Below are 13,881 nucleotides of genomic sequence, written 5' to 3'. Positions count from 1 at the left end.
GTGTCTTCCACAGTAAAGACTGACGCAAAATACTTATTTAGTTCATCTGCCATTTCCTTGTCCCCATTTACTAACTCTCCAGCATCGTTTCCCAGTGGTCCGATATCCACTCTCACTTCTCTTTACACTTAATGTATCTGAAGGAACTTTTGGTATCATCTTGAATATTATTGGCTAGCTTACTTTTGTATTCCTTATCTTGTTAATGACTTTTTAATTGCCTTCTTTTGATTTTTAAAAGCTTCCCAATCTTCTAACTTCCTACTAATTTTTGCTCTATTATATGCCCTCTGTTTGGCTTTTATGTTGGCTTTGACTTCTCTTGTTAGCCATGGTTGTGTCATCTTTCCTCTGGAATACCTCTTCCTCTTTGGGATGTATATAATCTGTGCTTTCCAAATTGCTTTCAGAAATTCCAGCCATTGCTGCTTTGTCATTAACCCTTCCAGTGTTCTTTTCCATTCAATTCTGGCCAACTCCTCTCTCATGCCTCTGTAATTCCCTTTACTCCACTATAATACTGATACATCTGACTTTAATTTCCTCTCAAATTTCAGGGTGAATTTGAACATATTATGATCACTTTCCCCTAAAGCTTCTTTTACTTTTAAGCTCTCTGATCAATTCTGTTTCATTGCCCAACACCCAATCCAAAATAGCTGATCCCCGAGTCAGCTCAACCATGAGCTGCTCTGAACGCCATTTAGTAGGCATTTTAGAAATTCCTTTATTGGGATCCAGCACCAACCTGATTTTCCCAATCCACCATGACTATTGTAATATTGCCCATCTGGCATACATTTTCTATCTCCCATTGTAATTTGTAAGCCACATCCTTACAACTGTTTGGGGGTCTTTTTACCCTTGCACTTCTTTAGCTCTATCCACAATGTTTCAACATCTTCTGATCCTATGTCACCTCTTTCGAATAATTTTATTTCATTTGTTAACAATGGAGCAAGACTGCCGCCTCTGCCTTCCTGCCTGTCCTTTCACTACAAAGAGTATCCTTGGACATTAAATTTCCAGCTATAAACTTATTTCAGCCATGATTCATTGATGCCTACAACATGTGTGCCAATCTGTAACTATGTTACAAGGTCATCTACCTTATTCCCTATATTGCACACATTCAAACATGATACCTTCAGTCCTCTATTCACCCTTTGCAATTTTGTCTACCTTTTACATTGCAACTCATCCTGTTGACTGCTATGTTGCCCTATCATCAGCCTCTCCTTTCTAGCAGCCTCACTACAAATTTCCTTTGTTTACAAACAAACTACCTCATCCTCAGTACTATCACTTCGGTTCCATCCTCCTGCCAAAGTAGTTTAGACCCTCCAACCAACTCTAGCCAACCTGCCCACAAGGACATTGGACTCCTTCAGTTTCAGGAGGAACACGTCCCCTTTGTACAGGTCGTACCTTCCCCAGAAGAGATCCCAATGATCCATAAATCTGAATCTGTCCCCTGCATCGGTTCCTCAGCCATACATTCACCTGCAAAATCATCCTATTCAGTGACATGTGGAATAGGCAGCGATCCAGGGATTACTACCCTGGAGGTCCTGTTTTTCAGCTTCTCTCAGGATTAATTAAGATTATTGACCCAGAAATTCTATATAAGCTTTTCATACATTATGCAGTTCCAATATTTAATTCCTATTTGTGCACTTGATACATGCCTAACATACTTTTGTACATTGTGAAATGGTGCTTGATGCACATACAAATACATGAAAACTGATACTGAAGTATCAGACCGCAAGATATGGCAGCAGAATTAGGCTATTTGGCCTATCCAGTCAGCTTCACTATTTCATCATGGCTGATCCATTTCCGGAACAGCTCTGGCAAAACTGCCAAATCACCCTATTCTTACCCTCACTGGTGCATGGCACAGATAGCAACCCAGAGATTACTACCCCAGATATCCTGTTTTTCAGCTCTTTACCTACCTCCCTAAAATCTCTTCTCCTGCAACCTCGGGTTGACTACTTGTAGCTCCTATCACTTCCTCAGTCTCCTTATGAGCTGAAGGTCAAGCTGCAGCTCAGTGCATCTGATGTAGATGTGGTTATCTGAGAGAATAGAGGTCTCCCAGAATTCTCACATCTCACACACAGAAACACAACCTCTGGAGCTATTCTCACTGCACTAACTGTGCCTCAACAGACAAGGAATGAAAAAAATGAGGAAGAAACGGACAATATACTCCTTCTAAGCCTGATCGTGCCGAAGCCTAACACTGGCCCACTCGCACAATGGCCACTCTGCTCTCCCCTGCCTGATTTTTATTTGTCCTTTCTAATAAATCCCATTCACTGATTTTAAACGTCAGTCGCAAACCTACATGAAATCACTGCTTCCTGTTGTGTTCCCACTCACTGACTGGGCACAATCCAACTCCATAGTAACCATAGGACTCAAATATTCCAGGGGACTTGACATAAATAGATGGAAAAGAAGGGGCTTACCCTAATATGAAAAAGGATACATAGATTGGAAATAGTATCTTTTGCTCAGGAGATAGTAAAATAAGACCTTAGGACACAACAGCAGTCATTTAGCCCATCCAGTCTGCTCTACCATGGCTGATTATCCCCAACAACCCCATTCTCCAGCCTCCAACCTTTGACAAACTTACTAATCAAGAACCAACCAACCTCCGCTTTAAATATATGCAATGACTTGGCCTCCACAGCCGTCTATGGCAATGAATTCCATAGATTCACCACCCTCTGGCTAAACAGATTCCTCCTCATTTATGTTCTAAAGGGATATTTTGAGGCTGTGCCCTCTGGTCCTAGACTCTCCCACTATGGGAAACATCCTCTCCACATCTGCACTAAGCCTTTCAACATTCAATATGTTGCAATGAGATCTGTCCTCATTCTTCTAAACTCCAGTGAATACAGGCCCAGAGCAGTCAAACACTCGTGCTAACCCTTTCATTCCCAGAATAATTCTCATGAACTTCGTCTGGATCCTCTCCAATGCCAGCACATCCTTTCTTAGCCAAGGGGTCCAAAATTGCTCACAATATTTCATGTGCAGTCTGACTGATGTCTTATAAAGCCTCAGCATTACCTCAAGCAACACACATAAAAGTTGCTGGTGAACGCAGCAGGCCAGGCAGCACCTCTTCCTAGAGATGCTGCCTGGCCTGCTGCGTTCACCAGCAACTTTTATGTGTGTTACTTGAATTTCCAGCATCTGCAGAATTCCTGTTGTTCTCAGCATTACCTCCTTGCTTTTATATTCTAGTCTTCTTCCAATGAATGTTTCCTTTGCTTTCCTTACCACCAACTCAACCTGCAAGTTAACCTTTAGGGATTCCTGCACGAGCACTCCCAAATCCTTTTGCATCTCTGAATTTTCTCAGAGTTAAGAAAATAGTCTATTCTGTAATTCCTACTACCAAAGCACATGACCATTAACTTCCCTATATTCCATCTGCCCCTTTTTTGCCCATTTTCTCCTACTCCATCTAAGTCCTTCTGCAGACTACTTGTTTCTTCAACGTTACCTGCCACTCCACCTTTCTTCGTAATGTTCAAATACTTGCCACAAAGCAGTAACTGATAAATCTGTCATCAGGTGCAATAAAACCTGCAACCTGTAAAGTTCTTTAAAATGCTTCAACAGCTAACAGATTAAAAGAAACATTATATCTTTAGTTGATGGAAGTAACATTTCCCTTCCAACAGATCCTGTAACCTAACCATTTCCCTCGAATGTGTAAAATATAGTGGTAATATATTGCGATCACATCAATTGAACTAGATGCTAAAGCAAAGTTTCTCAAAGGTGGACACAGTTAAGTATTTTCAGCAAATTAAAGGATACTTCCCAAAGAAATGGACTACTTTAGTAACTATCGTTCAATTCTCAGGAGGTGCCCAAGTCTGTTGAGCAATTCTTATTCAGAGTCCTAGATTTCAGATCTGTTTTTCATAATTAAATGTGGACTTCGTGTGTTGCATTCAAAGGAAATTTCCACAAAAGCTTCGTAAGTCAAATAAATAGCAAATTTAGAGTCTGAGGCATGGCTTCATTTATGAGAATAATTAGTATTTGAACAATTCTCTGCTGCAGAAATGCTACAATGAAGTGGAGTTTTACATTTCAGTTCAAATCCTAAACTACAGAAATCCAACATTCCCAGTAAAATATACCTAATGGGTTTTGATGCTGTCCATTATCAGGGTTAAATACGTGACACATCTTAAGTAATCGCTTACAGTGTTGTGTCAATCCACTCAGTATATAAATGTTCATAAAGACAAAAGATTCCTGGGGGCATTTTACTCCAATCTGATACAAGTGTTTATTTGGAGATCAGCTGGTCAGAAAATTATTAATTAGGCATGTCTGAATGTAGTTACAATCTTGTGAGCCATTTCGATTCCATTTCTTTACATTTTCTTATACCACTTTTGTCACCTGGTGCTCTCCAGTTACCAGCAAATGAGGCAGTGCATTGAATGGTTCTTGTGACTTTTCACTGCAATTTCATCCTACATTTGCCTCCACAACAAAAATCCTTCAAACCCATTACAAATGCACCTTTTGTTCAATAATTACGATTTTAAGAGTAAATGCAAACTGCTGAATGCAAAGTTATATTCTCCTCTGCATTCAATTTCACTCCTTCAAGAAACATCTAAATTGCTGAACACATCAACAATGAAATTCTCAATATTAGACACTTTAGAGAATTAGGATTTAATTTGTTACAATTTTATACACTACTTTACAAAATGCAATTTACTATTTACAGATTACATTTCATAGTGTATGGACTTTCAAATTGATATTTGTGGTCCCAGATACTGTTACAGGAGGTTTTGCAGCATTCATTTTTTTCACTAATTTAAACAATTCTGTAATAAAAATCCTGTCTGCAAAATACACACGTTGCAATGATTTCAAAAGTGTTTGTTCTATTCAAGTAGAAATATCAGACATGGCAGGTAATGTTACAATCTCTGCCTAGTAGCATTAGAATCATTCAAACTTAAGTATCAAGACAAAATTTAAAAAGGTGACACACATGATACTCCAAGCACAAAAGATGCGATATTAGCAATACAGCAACCTTAATATAAATCACACTTTACCATATGTTGTGAATTACATAAATAAATCACTTTCGCATAAATCTGTATTTTCCTAGTAAAAAAAGCAGGAGAAACTAGAAAAATATACCAAATTTAGGATAAGGTTACACTGAATGTAATCATACCTCATGGTTTCAAGACCAGATGAAATAAAACAGGAGAAGCAAATGTTATAATGTTAAGCCCAAAGTCTAAAACCTGCTTTACCAGCACATATGATTACAAACAGCAACTTCAAGTGTGCCCGATCTTTAACTTGCTAGTTGTGAAGAACACATACAGTTAAATGATAACAATCCACTGTTACACGTTTGAATTTTTTTTTACAAGCATCTCCTGTAATATTGTGTCTCATCTGAGGGAGGAACATTCAACCACTGATTGATTTGAACTTACTAGAAATTTACACCAAACTCTACACCATGATGACTTCCTCTAGTTTCCACAGCTTTTACAAACAGAATATTTAAACCATGCTATCACTCCTGTGTGATATTCAAAAATAGTTCCATACTCCCAACAGAAGAAACCCAAATCATGAACAGTACCTAGGTCTTCACAACTGTATGTAGCTAAGTTTTACTAGGTAAATCTTCAAAATGCTATTAACATAAAAATGGCTTAGTTCTATTTATATTTTGTGATACCATTTATTAAATGTTTCCACACTGTGCAGAAAATGTAGACTGCCTCAATGAAAGCTAGAATGTGATTTACACAAGGATCCCAATATTTAAATATTTTATTAAGCAGAAATAAATACTGGTTCTCCTTGTGCCAGCAAGAGCCATTTCCACACAACTGAAACACATTTCTTCTGTGGATCACTTATTCACTTGTTGTTGCACATGAAGTAGGAATTCATAGTAAGACAACGCTGATTCTGTTCTATCTTCAATCATATTCTGTAAGAAGCTAGCCTTAACAGGAGTCTCATCCCTACAACATGGAAAGAGCAAAAAAAACATGTTATGAAAACTGTAAAAATTTGTGAAATTAAATTCAATTTATTTTTGGTCACCAATCTGAATAAATGTTTATTGCTTTTAAACTACTAGAAAAAGTGCCAATAAAGTCTAACACATTAATATCTATAGAAGAATAAGAGTCTTTTCTCATCCAACAGTTTATTGTTCACTCGGTGTTGTTCTGGTAGTAACACAATGGATCACTTCTTGATATTTGTGCATAAAAATGAAAATAGTTATCTTCGTATGTAGATAATTAACCCTCCATAAAATTGGAATTTGAACACTACACTGCAACAACATTCAGTTTTGTTTTCTTGGATATTTTAGAAATTCCAAATACAAGTGCAGTAGAAATGTAAAGAATGCATATGGTGCTTAGGATTGAAATGCACCCTCAGAATATTATTCAGAACATTTTTCCTTTTAAAAATGTAAATCTGTTGGAAGTTGTATAAATAATGCTTCCTCAGTTGTTTTTAAGTGGGAATTGTGAACATCACAAATACGACAAAAAGATGTTGGAATGTAAAACATGATTCAGGGCAGAGAGCTATTTTATTCTCCTCTTGTGAGTAGGTTAAAATTATATAAATGCAAAGAAAATTCCTTTCCTCATAGCATTCTCTACCAAAGTGAATTTGCTTCCTCCATAGCACTGATCATTTACCTTCAAATTTCTTCCTCATATTTCAAAATTCTGCATTTAACAAATATCTATCTTAGGCATAATAATGAAGTATTAAACAGGACTCAACCAGTCCATGCTGAACTATTATTCTGTCTAGTCCCATCAATCTATACTCAAACCATATGTCTCCATATCCCTCCCCTCCATATCCTTATCAAAGGCCTCTTAAATGTTGAAACTGAACCCGCATCCACCACTTCTGCTGGCAACTCCTTCAACCGTCTCACCACCCTCTGAGTGAAGTAGCTTTCTTTCATGTTGTCCTTAAACATTTCACCTTTCACCCTTAACCCATGACCTCTAGTGCTAGTCTCCCCCAGATTTAGCAGAAAAAGCCACCATGCTATCTATACCCCCACTATGGAAGATTTTCCAGTTCTCTTGAATGTTATGAATATAAAATCCAAATGAGTCAATGCCAACACTTTAAACTTAATTTCAAACTGAAGACTTAAGTCCTCTTCCCAATGGGATTCCAAAGCTTTCCTACTGGAAGAAGAAATCCAGTCATCCGGTGGCAAGAGCCTGTACAAAGAATGGGGGTGACAGGTCTCAATAAGTATATTACAATTGCAGTGACTGGTGCAGACATCTCAGAAATGAGATAAACAGCAAGCAGAATTCTGACACAGAAGCACCGTTATCCACCGCCTCGCTCGTATCCCCCAGAAATGCTGTTTTGTTATTGAAATTGTTACTGTTATTGACAGAAAATTGTTTGGTGCCCTCGGAAAAGCACCATTACAAATGTCAAAAACGTGGAAGAGGATTATTGAAACTGGACAAAAGAAATGGTATTGAAAAATTATTTTAAATCAAAAGAAATCTCACAATTACATTACATATGTTATCCTGTGAGATTACAACTTCAGCTAAAGGGCCTCCAATACCTTGAATTAGCAAAATAACTTAAAACTAATTAAAGCAGATTTACAATTTGGTTTATAAACACAGATGACAATTAAAAATAATCCTGAAAAGAACAATATTCTATTTGTACAAGAGTCAGCCAGTTGCTGTTAGTGGATAGGGGTGAGGTGAGGGGGCGCAGAAGGAAGATTATCAGCCTGGGACATAGATGAATGTTTTTTCCACAGATGCTACCTTTCCAGAAATTTCCTTTATAGATCCCCCCTCTCTATCTACTATTCTCCCTCCATTTACATGCCCCTTGATACTGTTAACAAACATATATCACCATCTCCTTGTCAAGACTAATGTATGATGTGTTCTTCTGATCTCCATTCTACAGACATTCTTTGTTCTGAACCTTCCCCTTCATTGGAGTTTAAGCACACAAGTTTCCTAAATTCAAGGTCCTGATTGACCTGAAATGTTTCTTTGACCAGAAATATTTTCACACCTGTTCTACTTTTTCAGCATTTTCTATCTTTAATCATGGAAAACATTTCTGCTAGAGTGAAACACAAAAGCTAGGGGTTGTAAATTAAAGTCACTAATGAACCCAAAAGGAAATACACGAGAAACTTTATTTGTAGTGTTAAGAATATGGAAAACAATACTGGCATTGGCCTGGTTAGCAAAATAGACTTTTTCTGTGCTGCAGTATAAACATGAATGGAAAATTATATCACTTACTTAACCACTTGAAGTGCAGGATAAAATGGTCTTTGATCCCGCAACCAGGAAATGAAGGCTCTGGTACGTTCCGATTCAGCTGTATCCAGTTCAGGAAGCTGTGTCTTTTTAGATGGATTATGAACATTATTAGTATGGAAAAATGTCATAGTCAACAACATAAAATTCTGAAATAATCAAAAGCCAGCAGAAAGAGATCGGTTGTTTTGACACTCTCACAAAAACTCATAATTAGGAAATTAAAGTCATGACCTACCATGTATTGTGGTATCGAAGCATAATTAGAAGCACCAAGAACTTGACTGATGAAGTGCGTGCAACAATTTTTTCCGACCCAAAGAAAGAAAGCCTGAAAGAAAGGAGATTAAAACCTTTTCAAGTCATTTTTCCTCCCCATGTTAAAAATAAAAATGATTATTATTTAAATAATCAAATAATTAAGCTTGGAGCAATTTTAAGTTAACAAAAAACAAACTATTTGCCAAAGACCACATAGAAAATTCAAATAATCCTATCTGTCCAGCAAAGTGCCAGATTTGAGTTGAGATACTTTATCCAAAGAAATTGCAAACAAAGTTGCATAGCACATCTCAGAATATCACATCGAAAAATATTGCTTTATGTAAGTGCACCCCTCAACGTGACGGGCAATTAACCTATCTGAAATCTCAGCCAGAACTTCAAACTGCAGTTGTAAGTGAAAATCCTACAAACTAAAACCTACTAAGAATCACAGGAATGGCTCTAGAAATAAATTACATTCACTGTAACCATTTTCTGCAAACTAAAAGCAATTCCCTTTATTCAAAAGCCAATAGTACATCAATGATTTTTCCCAGGAATCAGTGCTGGGAACTTAGCTTTCCACCATTAAAACACTGGGAGGTAATTATTTGCTCTTTGGACCTGAGCTAGATCTGATCTGCCTCAGTACTGTTTACTGCATTATACTCAAAATGATTTTTGTTCCCCTAATAGTCAGAAATTTACCCATCTTCTGTTTTGAATGAACTCAATATTGTCCACAGCAATGAGCTGTACAGAATTCCAAACATTCATCATCCTAAATGCAAAAGAAATTTCACCTCACTCCAGTCCTGAATGACTTATCCCATACTGTTACACTCTAATCCCTGGTGCTACAGACAGGGTAAGCAATCTCCTTGTAATTACAAAAACAACAGGAATTCTGCAGATGCTGGAAATTCAAGCAACACACATCAAAGTTGCTGGTGAATGCAGCAGGCCAAGCAGCATCTATAGGAAGAGGTGCAGTCGACGTTTCAGGCCGAGACCCTTCGTCAGGACTAACTGAAGGAAGAGTGAGTAAGGGATTTGAAAGCTGGAGGGGGAGGGGGAGATGCAAAATGATAGGAGAAGACAGGAGGGGGAGGGATGGAGCCGAGAGCTGGACAGGTGATAGGCAAAAGGGGATACGAGAGGATCATGGGACAGGAGGTCCGGGAAGAAAGACAGGGGGGGGGTGACCCAGAGAATGGGCAAGAGGTATATTCAGAGGGACAGAGTGAGAAAAAGGAGAGTGAGAGAAAGAATGTGTGCATAAAAATGAGTAACAGATGGGGTACGAGGGGGAGGTGGGGCCTAGCGGAAGTTAGAGAAGTCAATGTTCATGCCATCAGGTTGGAGGCTACCCAGACGGAATATAAGGTGTTGTTCCTCCAACCTGAGTGTGGCTTCATCTTTACAGTAGAGGAGGCCGTGGATAGACATGTCAGAATGGGAATGGGATGTGGAATTAAAATGTGTGGCCACTGGGAGATCCTGCTTTCTCTGGCGGACAGAGCGTAGATGTTCAGCAAAGCAGTCTCCCAGTCTGCGTCGGGTCTCGCCAATATATAAAAGGCCACATCGGGAGCACCGGACGCAGTATATCACCCCAGTCGACTCACAGGTGAAGTGATGCCTTACCTGGAAGGACTGTTTGGGGCCCTGAATGGTGGTAAGGGAGGAAGTGTAAGGGCATGTGTAGCACTTGTTCCGCTTACACGGATAAGTGCCAGGAGGGAGATCAGTGGGGAGGGATGGGGGGGACGAATGGACAAGGGAGTTGTGTAGGGAGCGATCCCTGCGGAATGCAGAGGGGGGGGGGAGGGAAAGATGTGCTTAGTGGTGGGATCCCGTTGGAGGTGGCGGAAGTTACGGAGAATAATATGTTGGACCCGGAGGCTGGTGGGGTGGTAGGTGAGGACCAGGGGAACCCTATTCCTAGTGGGGTGGTGGGAGGATGGAGTGAGAGCAGAAGTACGAGAAATGGGGGAGATGCGTTTAAGAGCAGAGTTGATAGTGGAGGAAGGGAAGCCCCTTTCTTTAAAAAATGAAGACATCTCCCTCGTCCTAGAATGAAAAGCCTCATCCTGAGAGCAGATGCGGCGGAGACGGAGGAATTGCGAGAAGGGGATGGCGTTTTTGCAAGAGACAGGGTGAGAAGAGGAATAGTCCAGATAGCTGTGAGAGTCAGTAGGCTTATAGTAGACATCAGTGGATAAGCTGTCTCCAGAGACAGAGACAGAAAGATCTAGAAAGGGGAGGGAGGTGTCGGAAATGGACCAGGTAAACTTGAGGGCAGGGTGAAAGTTGGAGGCAAAGTTAATAAAGTCAACGAGTTCTGCATGCGTGCAGGAAGCAGCGCCAATGCAGTCGTCGATGTAGCGAAGGAAAAGTGGGGGACAGATACCAGAATAGGCACGGAACATAGATTGTTCCACAAACCCAACAAAAAGGCAGGCATAGCTTGGACCCATACGGGTGCCCATAGCTACACCTTTAGTTTGAAGGAAGTGGGAGGAGCCAAAGGAGAAATTATTAAGAGTAAGGACTAATTCCGCTAGACGGAGCAGAGTGGTGGTAGAGGGGAACTGATTAGGTCTGGAATCCAAAAAGAAGCGTAGAGCTTTGAGACCTTCCTGTTGGGGGATGGAAGTATATAAGGACTGGACATCCATGGTGAAAATAAAGCGGTGGGGGCCAGGGAACTTAAAATCATCGAAAAGTTTAAGAGCGTGAGAAGTGTCACGAACATATGTCGGAAGGGATCTCCCAGTAGACACACATTTTAATTCCACATCCCATTCCCATTCTGACATGTCTATCCACGGCCTCCTCTACTGTAAAGATGAAGCCACACTCAGGTTGGAGGAACAACACCTTATATTCCGTCTGGGTAGCCTCCAACCTGATGGCATGAACATTGACTTCTCTAACTTCCGCTAGGCCCCACCTCCCCCTCGTACCCCAGCTGTTACTCATTTTTATGCACACATTCTTTCTCTCACTCTCCTTTTTCTCCCTCTGTCCCTTTGAATATACCTCTTGCCCATCCTCTGGGTCACCCCCCCCCCCGTCTTTCTTCCCGGACCTCCTGTCCCATGATCCTCTCGTATCCCCTTTTGCCTATCACCTGTCCAGCTCTCGGCTCTATCCCTCCCCCTCCTGTCTTCTCCTATCATTTTGCATCTGCCCCTCCCCCTCCAGCTTTCAAATCCCTTACTCACTCTTCCTTCAGTTAGTCCTGACGAAGGGTCTCGGCCTGAAACGTCGACTGCGCCTCTTCCTATAGATGCTGCTTGGCCTGCTGCGTTCACCAGCAACTTTGATGTGTGCTCCTTGTAATTATCTTCTTTAGTCCTTAAAACTAGTGTACATTTTAATCAGATCACCTCTGGAAGAAGCCTGAACAGAAGGCTAGTTAAGAAGTTGAGATTTTCTCACTGACGGGAGTAGAGTGAGGTCCTCACTGCTCCCCCTCTCTGATCGTTTCCTCCTCCTTCAGCCCTTTACCACCTTTCACTATATCCCTCTCTCCCACACCCACCTGGCTTCACCCATCACCTTCTAGCTTGTATTCCTTTCCCTCCCCCTCCCCCAAACCTAATTTTGGCTTCTTAGCCCTTCCTTTCCAGTTCCAATGAAGGGTCTCGGTCAACTGTTTATTCCTTTCCGTGAATGCTGACTGACCTGCTGGGTTCCTCCAGCATTTTGCGTGAATTACTTATAGTCTACTTAATCACTGCTCATTAAAGAACCAACATCACAAGAACCTGTTTAATGATTTTCTACTGCAGTCCCTCCTTGGCAACTGTCTACTGCTGCGTAAACTACACACATTAAAGTTGTAGAAAAAAGGCAGTTGCATGTCCAGATACACAAATAGCATTAAGCAAGGAAACGCAGTAAATTATATACATAGTAGTGGGAAGTTGAAAAGATGCATGGACAAGCTAAGTGAGAAGGGAAAAGAGCAATGGTCTTCAGTGTGACAATGCACAGTAGGTTAATAATTTTTACTCATGTATCAAAAGAATGATTTGTGAAAACAAAAGCAATTCTAGTGACAAGGTGCTAAAAATGAAAAAAAAATTAAAAAGTCAAATGGGCTACAATGATGTATATTGATTACTACAAGAATATAAAGGAGAATGGAGATGTCGTGGGTATGCAACAAGTTCACTACAATTATACCAGAATTTAACAGATTAAATTATTAAATCATGCTACACAGACCACCTTGCATTCCCCTGAAACTGCACAACTGTGAAGTAATTGATGTGTTTAAAAAGTCAAGGTCATTACAGATCAATTATCTTTTTTGATGGGTGCAATGTGGAACACAGGGCATGAAAAACATTTAAGCTAGAGCATTTAGAATTGAAGTATCCTTTCTACAATATTATTAAATCTGGAACTCTTTCCAAAGAGCTACAGGAACTTTGCAAATCAAAATGTGTATATGCAACAGCAAAGAGTTAAATATTTACTGACAGGCTGCCTAATTTAGATCAGGTGAATATTAGAAACTAAAAAAAAATAAAAGGAGAGCATTAATACTTTCATTCAAATAAAAAGACTGTAACAAAATTAACACCTTAATTTGACAGAACAGCAGAGGGAAGTTATGCATCAACTCAGGAAATGCTACATAAATGGCCAATTTTTTTTTACACTAATAAAAATTTGGCTATTTCCAACAATCCCCAAGTTACAGGCTTATTATACATATGAACACACATTATAATCCACTTAACATTCCAACTAAATATTTGCCATGTTAAAAATACATCCAGGAAATCTCAATTTTATCTCCTGCAAACAAGAGATTTGGTTTTCAGAATGAAACTACAATGAAGTATATTTACAATAATATTTTCACACATAGTGCCTAGCCTCTCAATTAGGTCCTATAAAGTCTGTACTTTTCCAAGACATGGTACACCAAAATCTAAAAAATCACCCACAAGAAGAAATAGAGATTATAAATACAAGGCAACCCAAATGGATTTGTATAACAAGTCACTCACAGAGCCAGCATCCATTAAGAAGGCGCCATCCCGATTTAGTTTCTCTACAGACAGTTGAAGAATTGGTGGCTGAGGTATAGTCTTATCATTAATGTTAATAGATCCCTGTAAAATAAAAATGCATTAAAAATGGCTTGTTACGTAATATCTGCTCCAAAAGAAATAGTACAAAATGCAGCCTA

General features: G+C 39.6%; 1 protein-coding gene across 1 annotated transcript in view; it reads right to left on the bottom strand.

The window, feature by feature from the left end:
- Positions 1-4,073: 4,073 nt before the first annotated feature.
- The window catches only part of sec24a (SEC24 homolog A, COPII coat complex component), a 71,985-nt gene continuing 62,177 nt past the window's right edge, over positions 4,074-13,881 (bottom strand). The window contains exons 20-23 of the mRNA XM_063053281.1: positions 13,700-13,804; positions 8,641-8,733; positions 8,385-8,488; positions 4,074-6,065 (exon numbers count right to left, since the gene is read on the bottom strand). Of these exons, the coding sequence (XP_062909351.1) occupies positions 5,951-6,065; positions 8,385-8,488; positions 8,641-8,733; positions 13,700-13,804 (417 nt within the window). The 3' untranslated portion in view covers positions 4,074-5,950. The remainder of the gene's footprint in view (positions 6,066-8,384; positions 8,489-8,640; positions 8,734-13,699; positions 13,805-13,881) is intronic.

The sequence above is a fragment of the Mobula hypostoma genome, chromosome 7 (genome assembly GCF_963921235.1).
Source record: "Mobula hypostoma chromosome 7, sMobHyp1.1, whole genome shotgun sequence".
Lineage (NCBI taxonomy): Eukaryota > Metazoa > Chordata > Chondrichthyes > Myliobatiformes > Myliobatidae > Mobula > Mobula hypostoma.
Note: the sequence above shows the minus strand (reverse complement) of the source record. Positions and strands in the feature narration are given on the sequence as shown.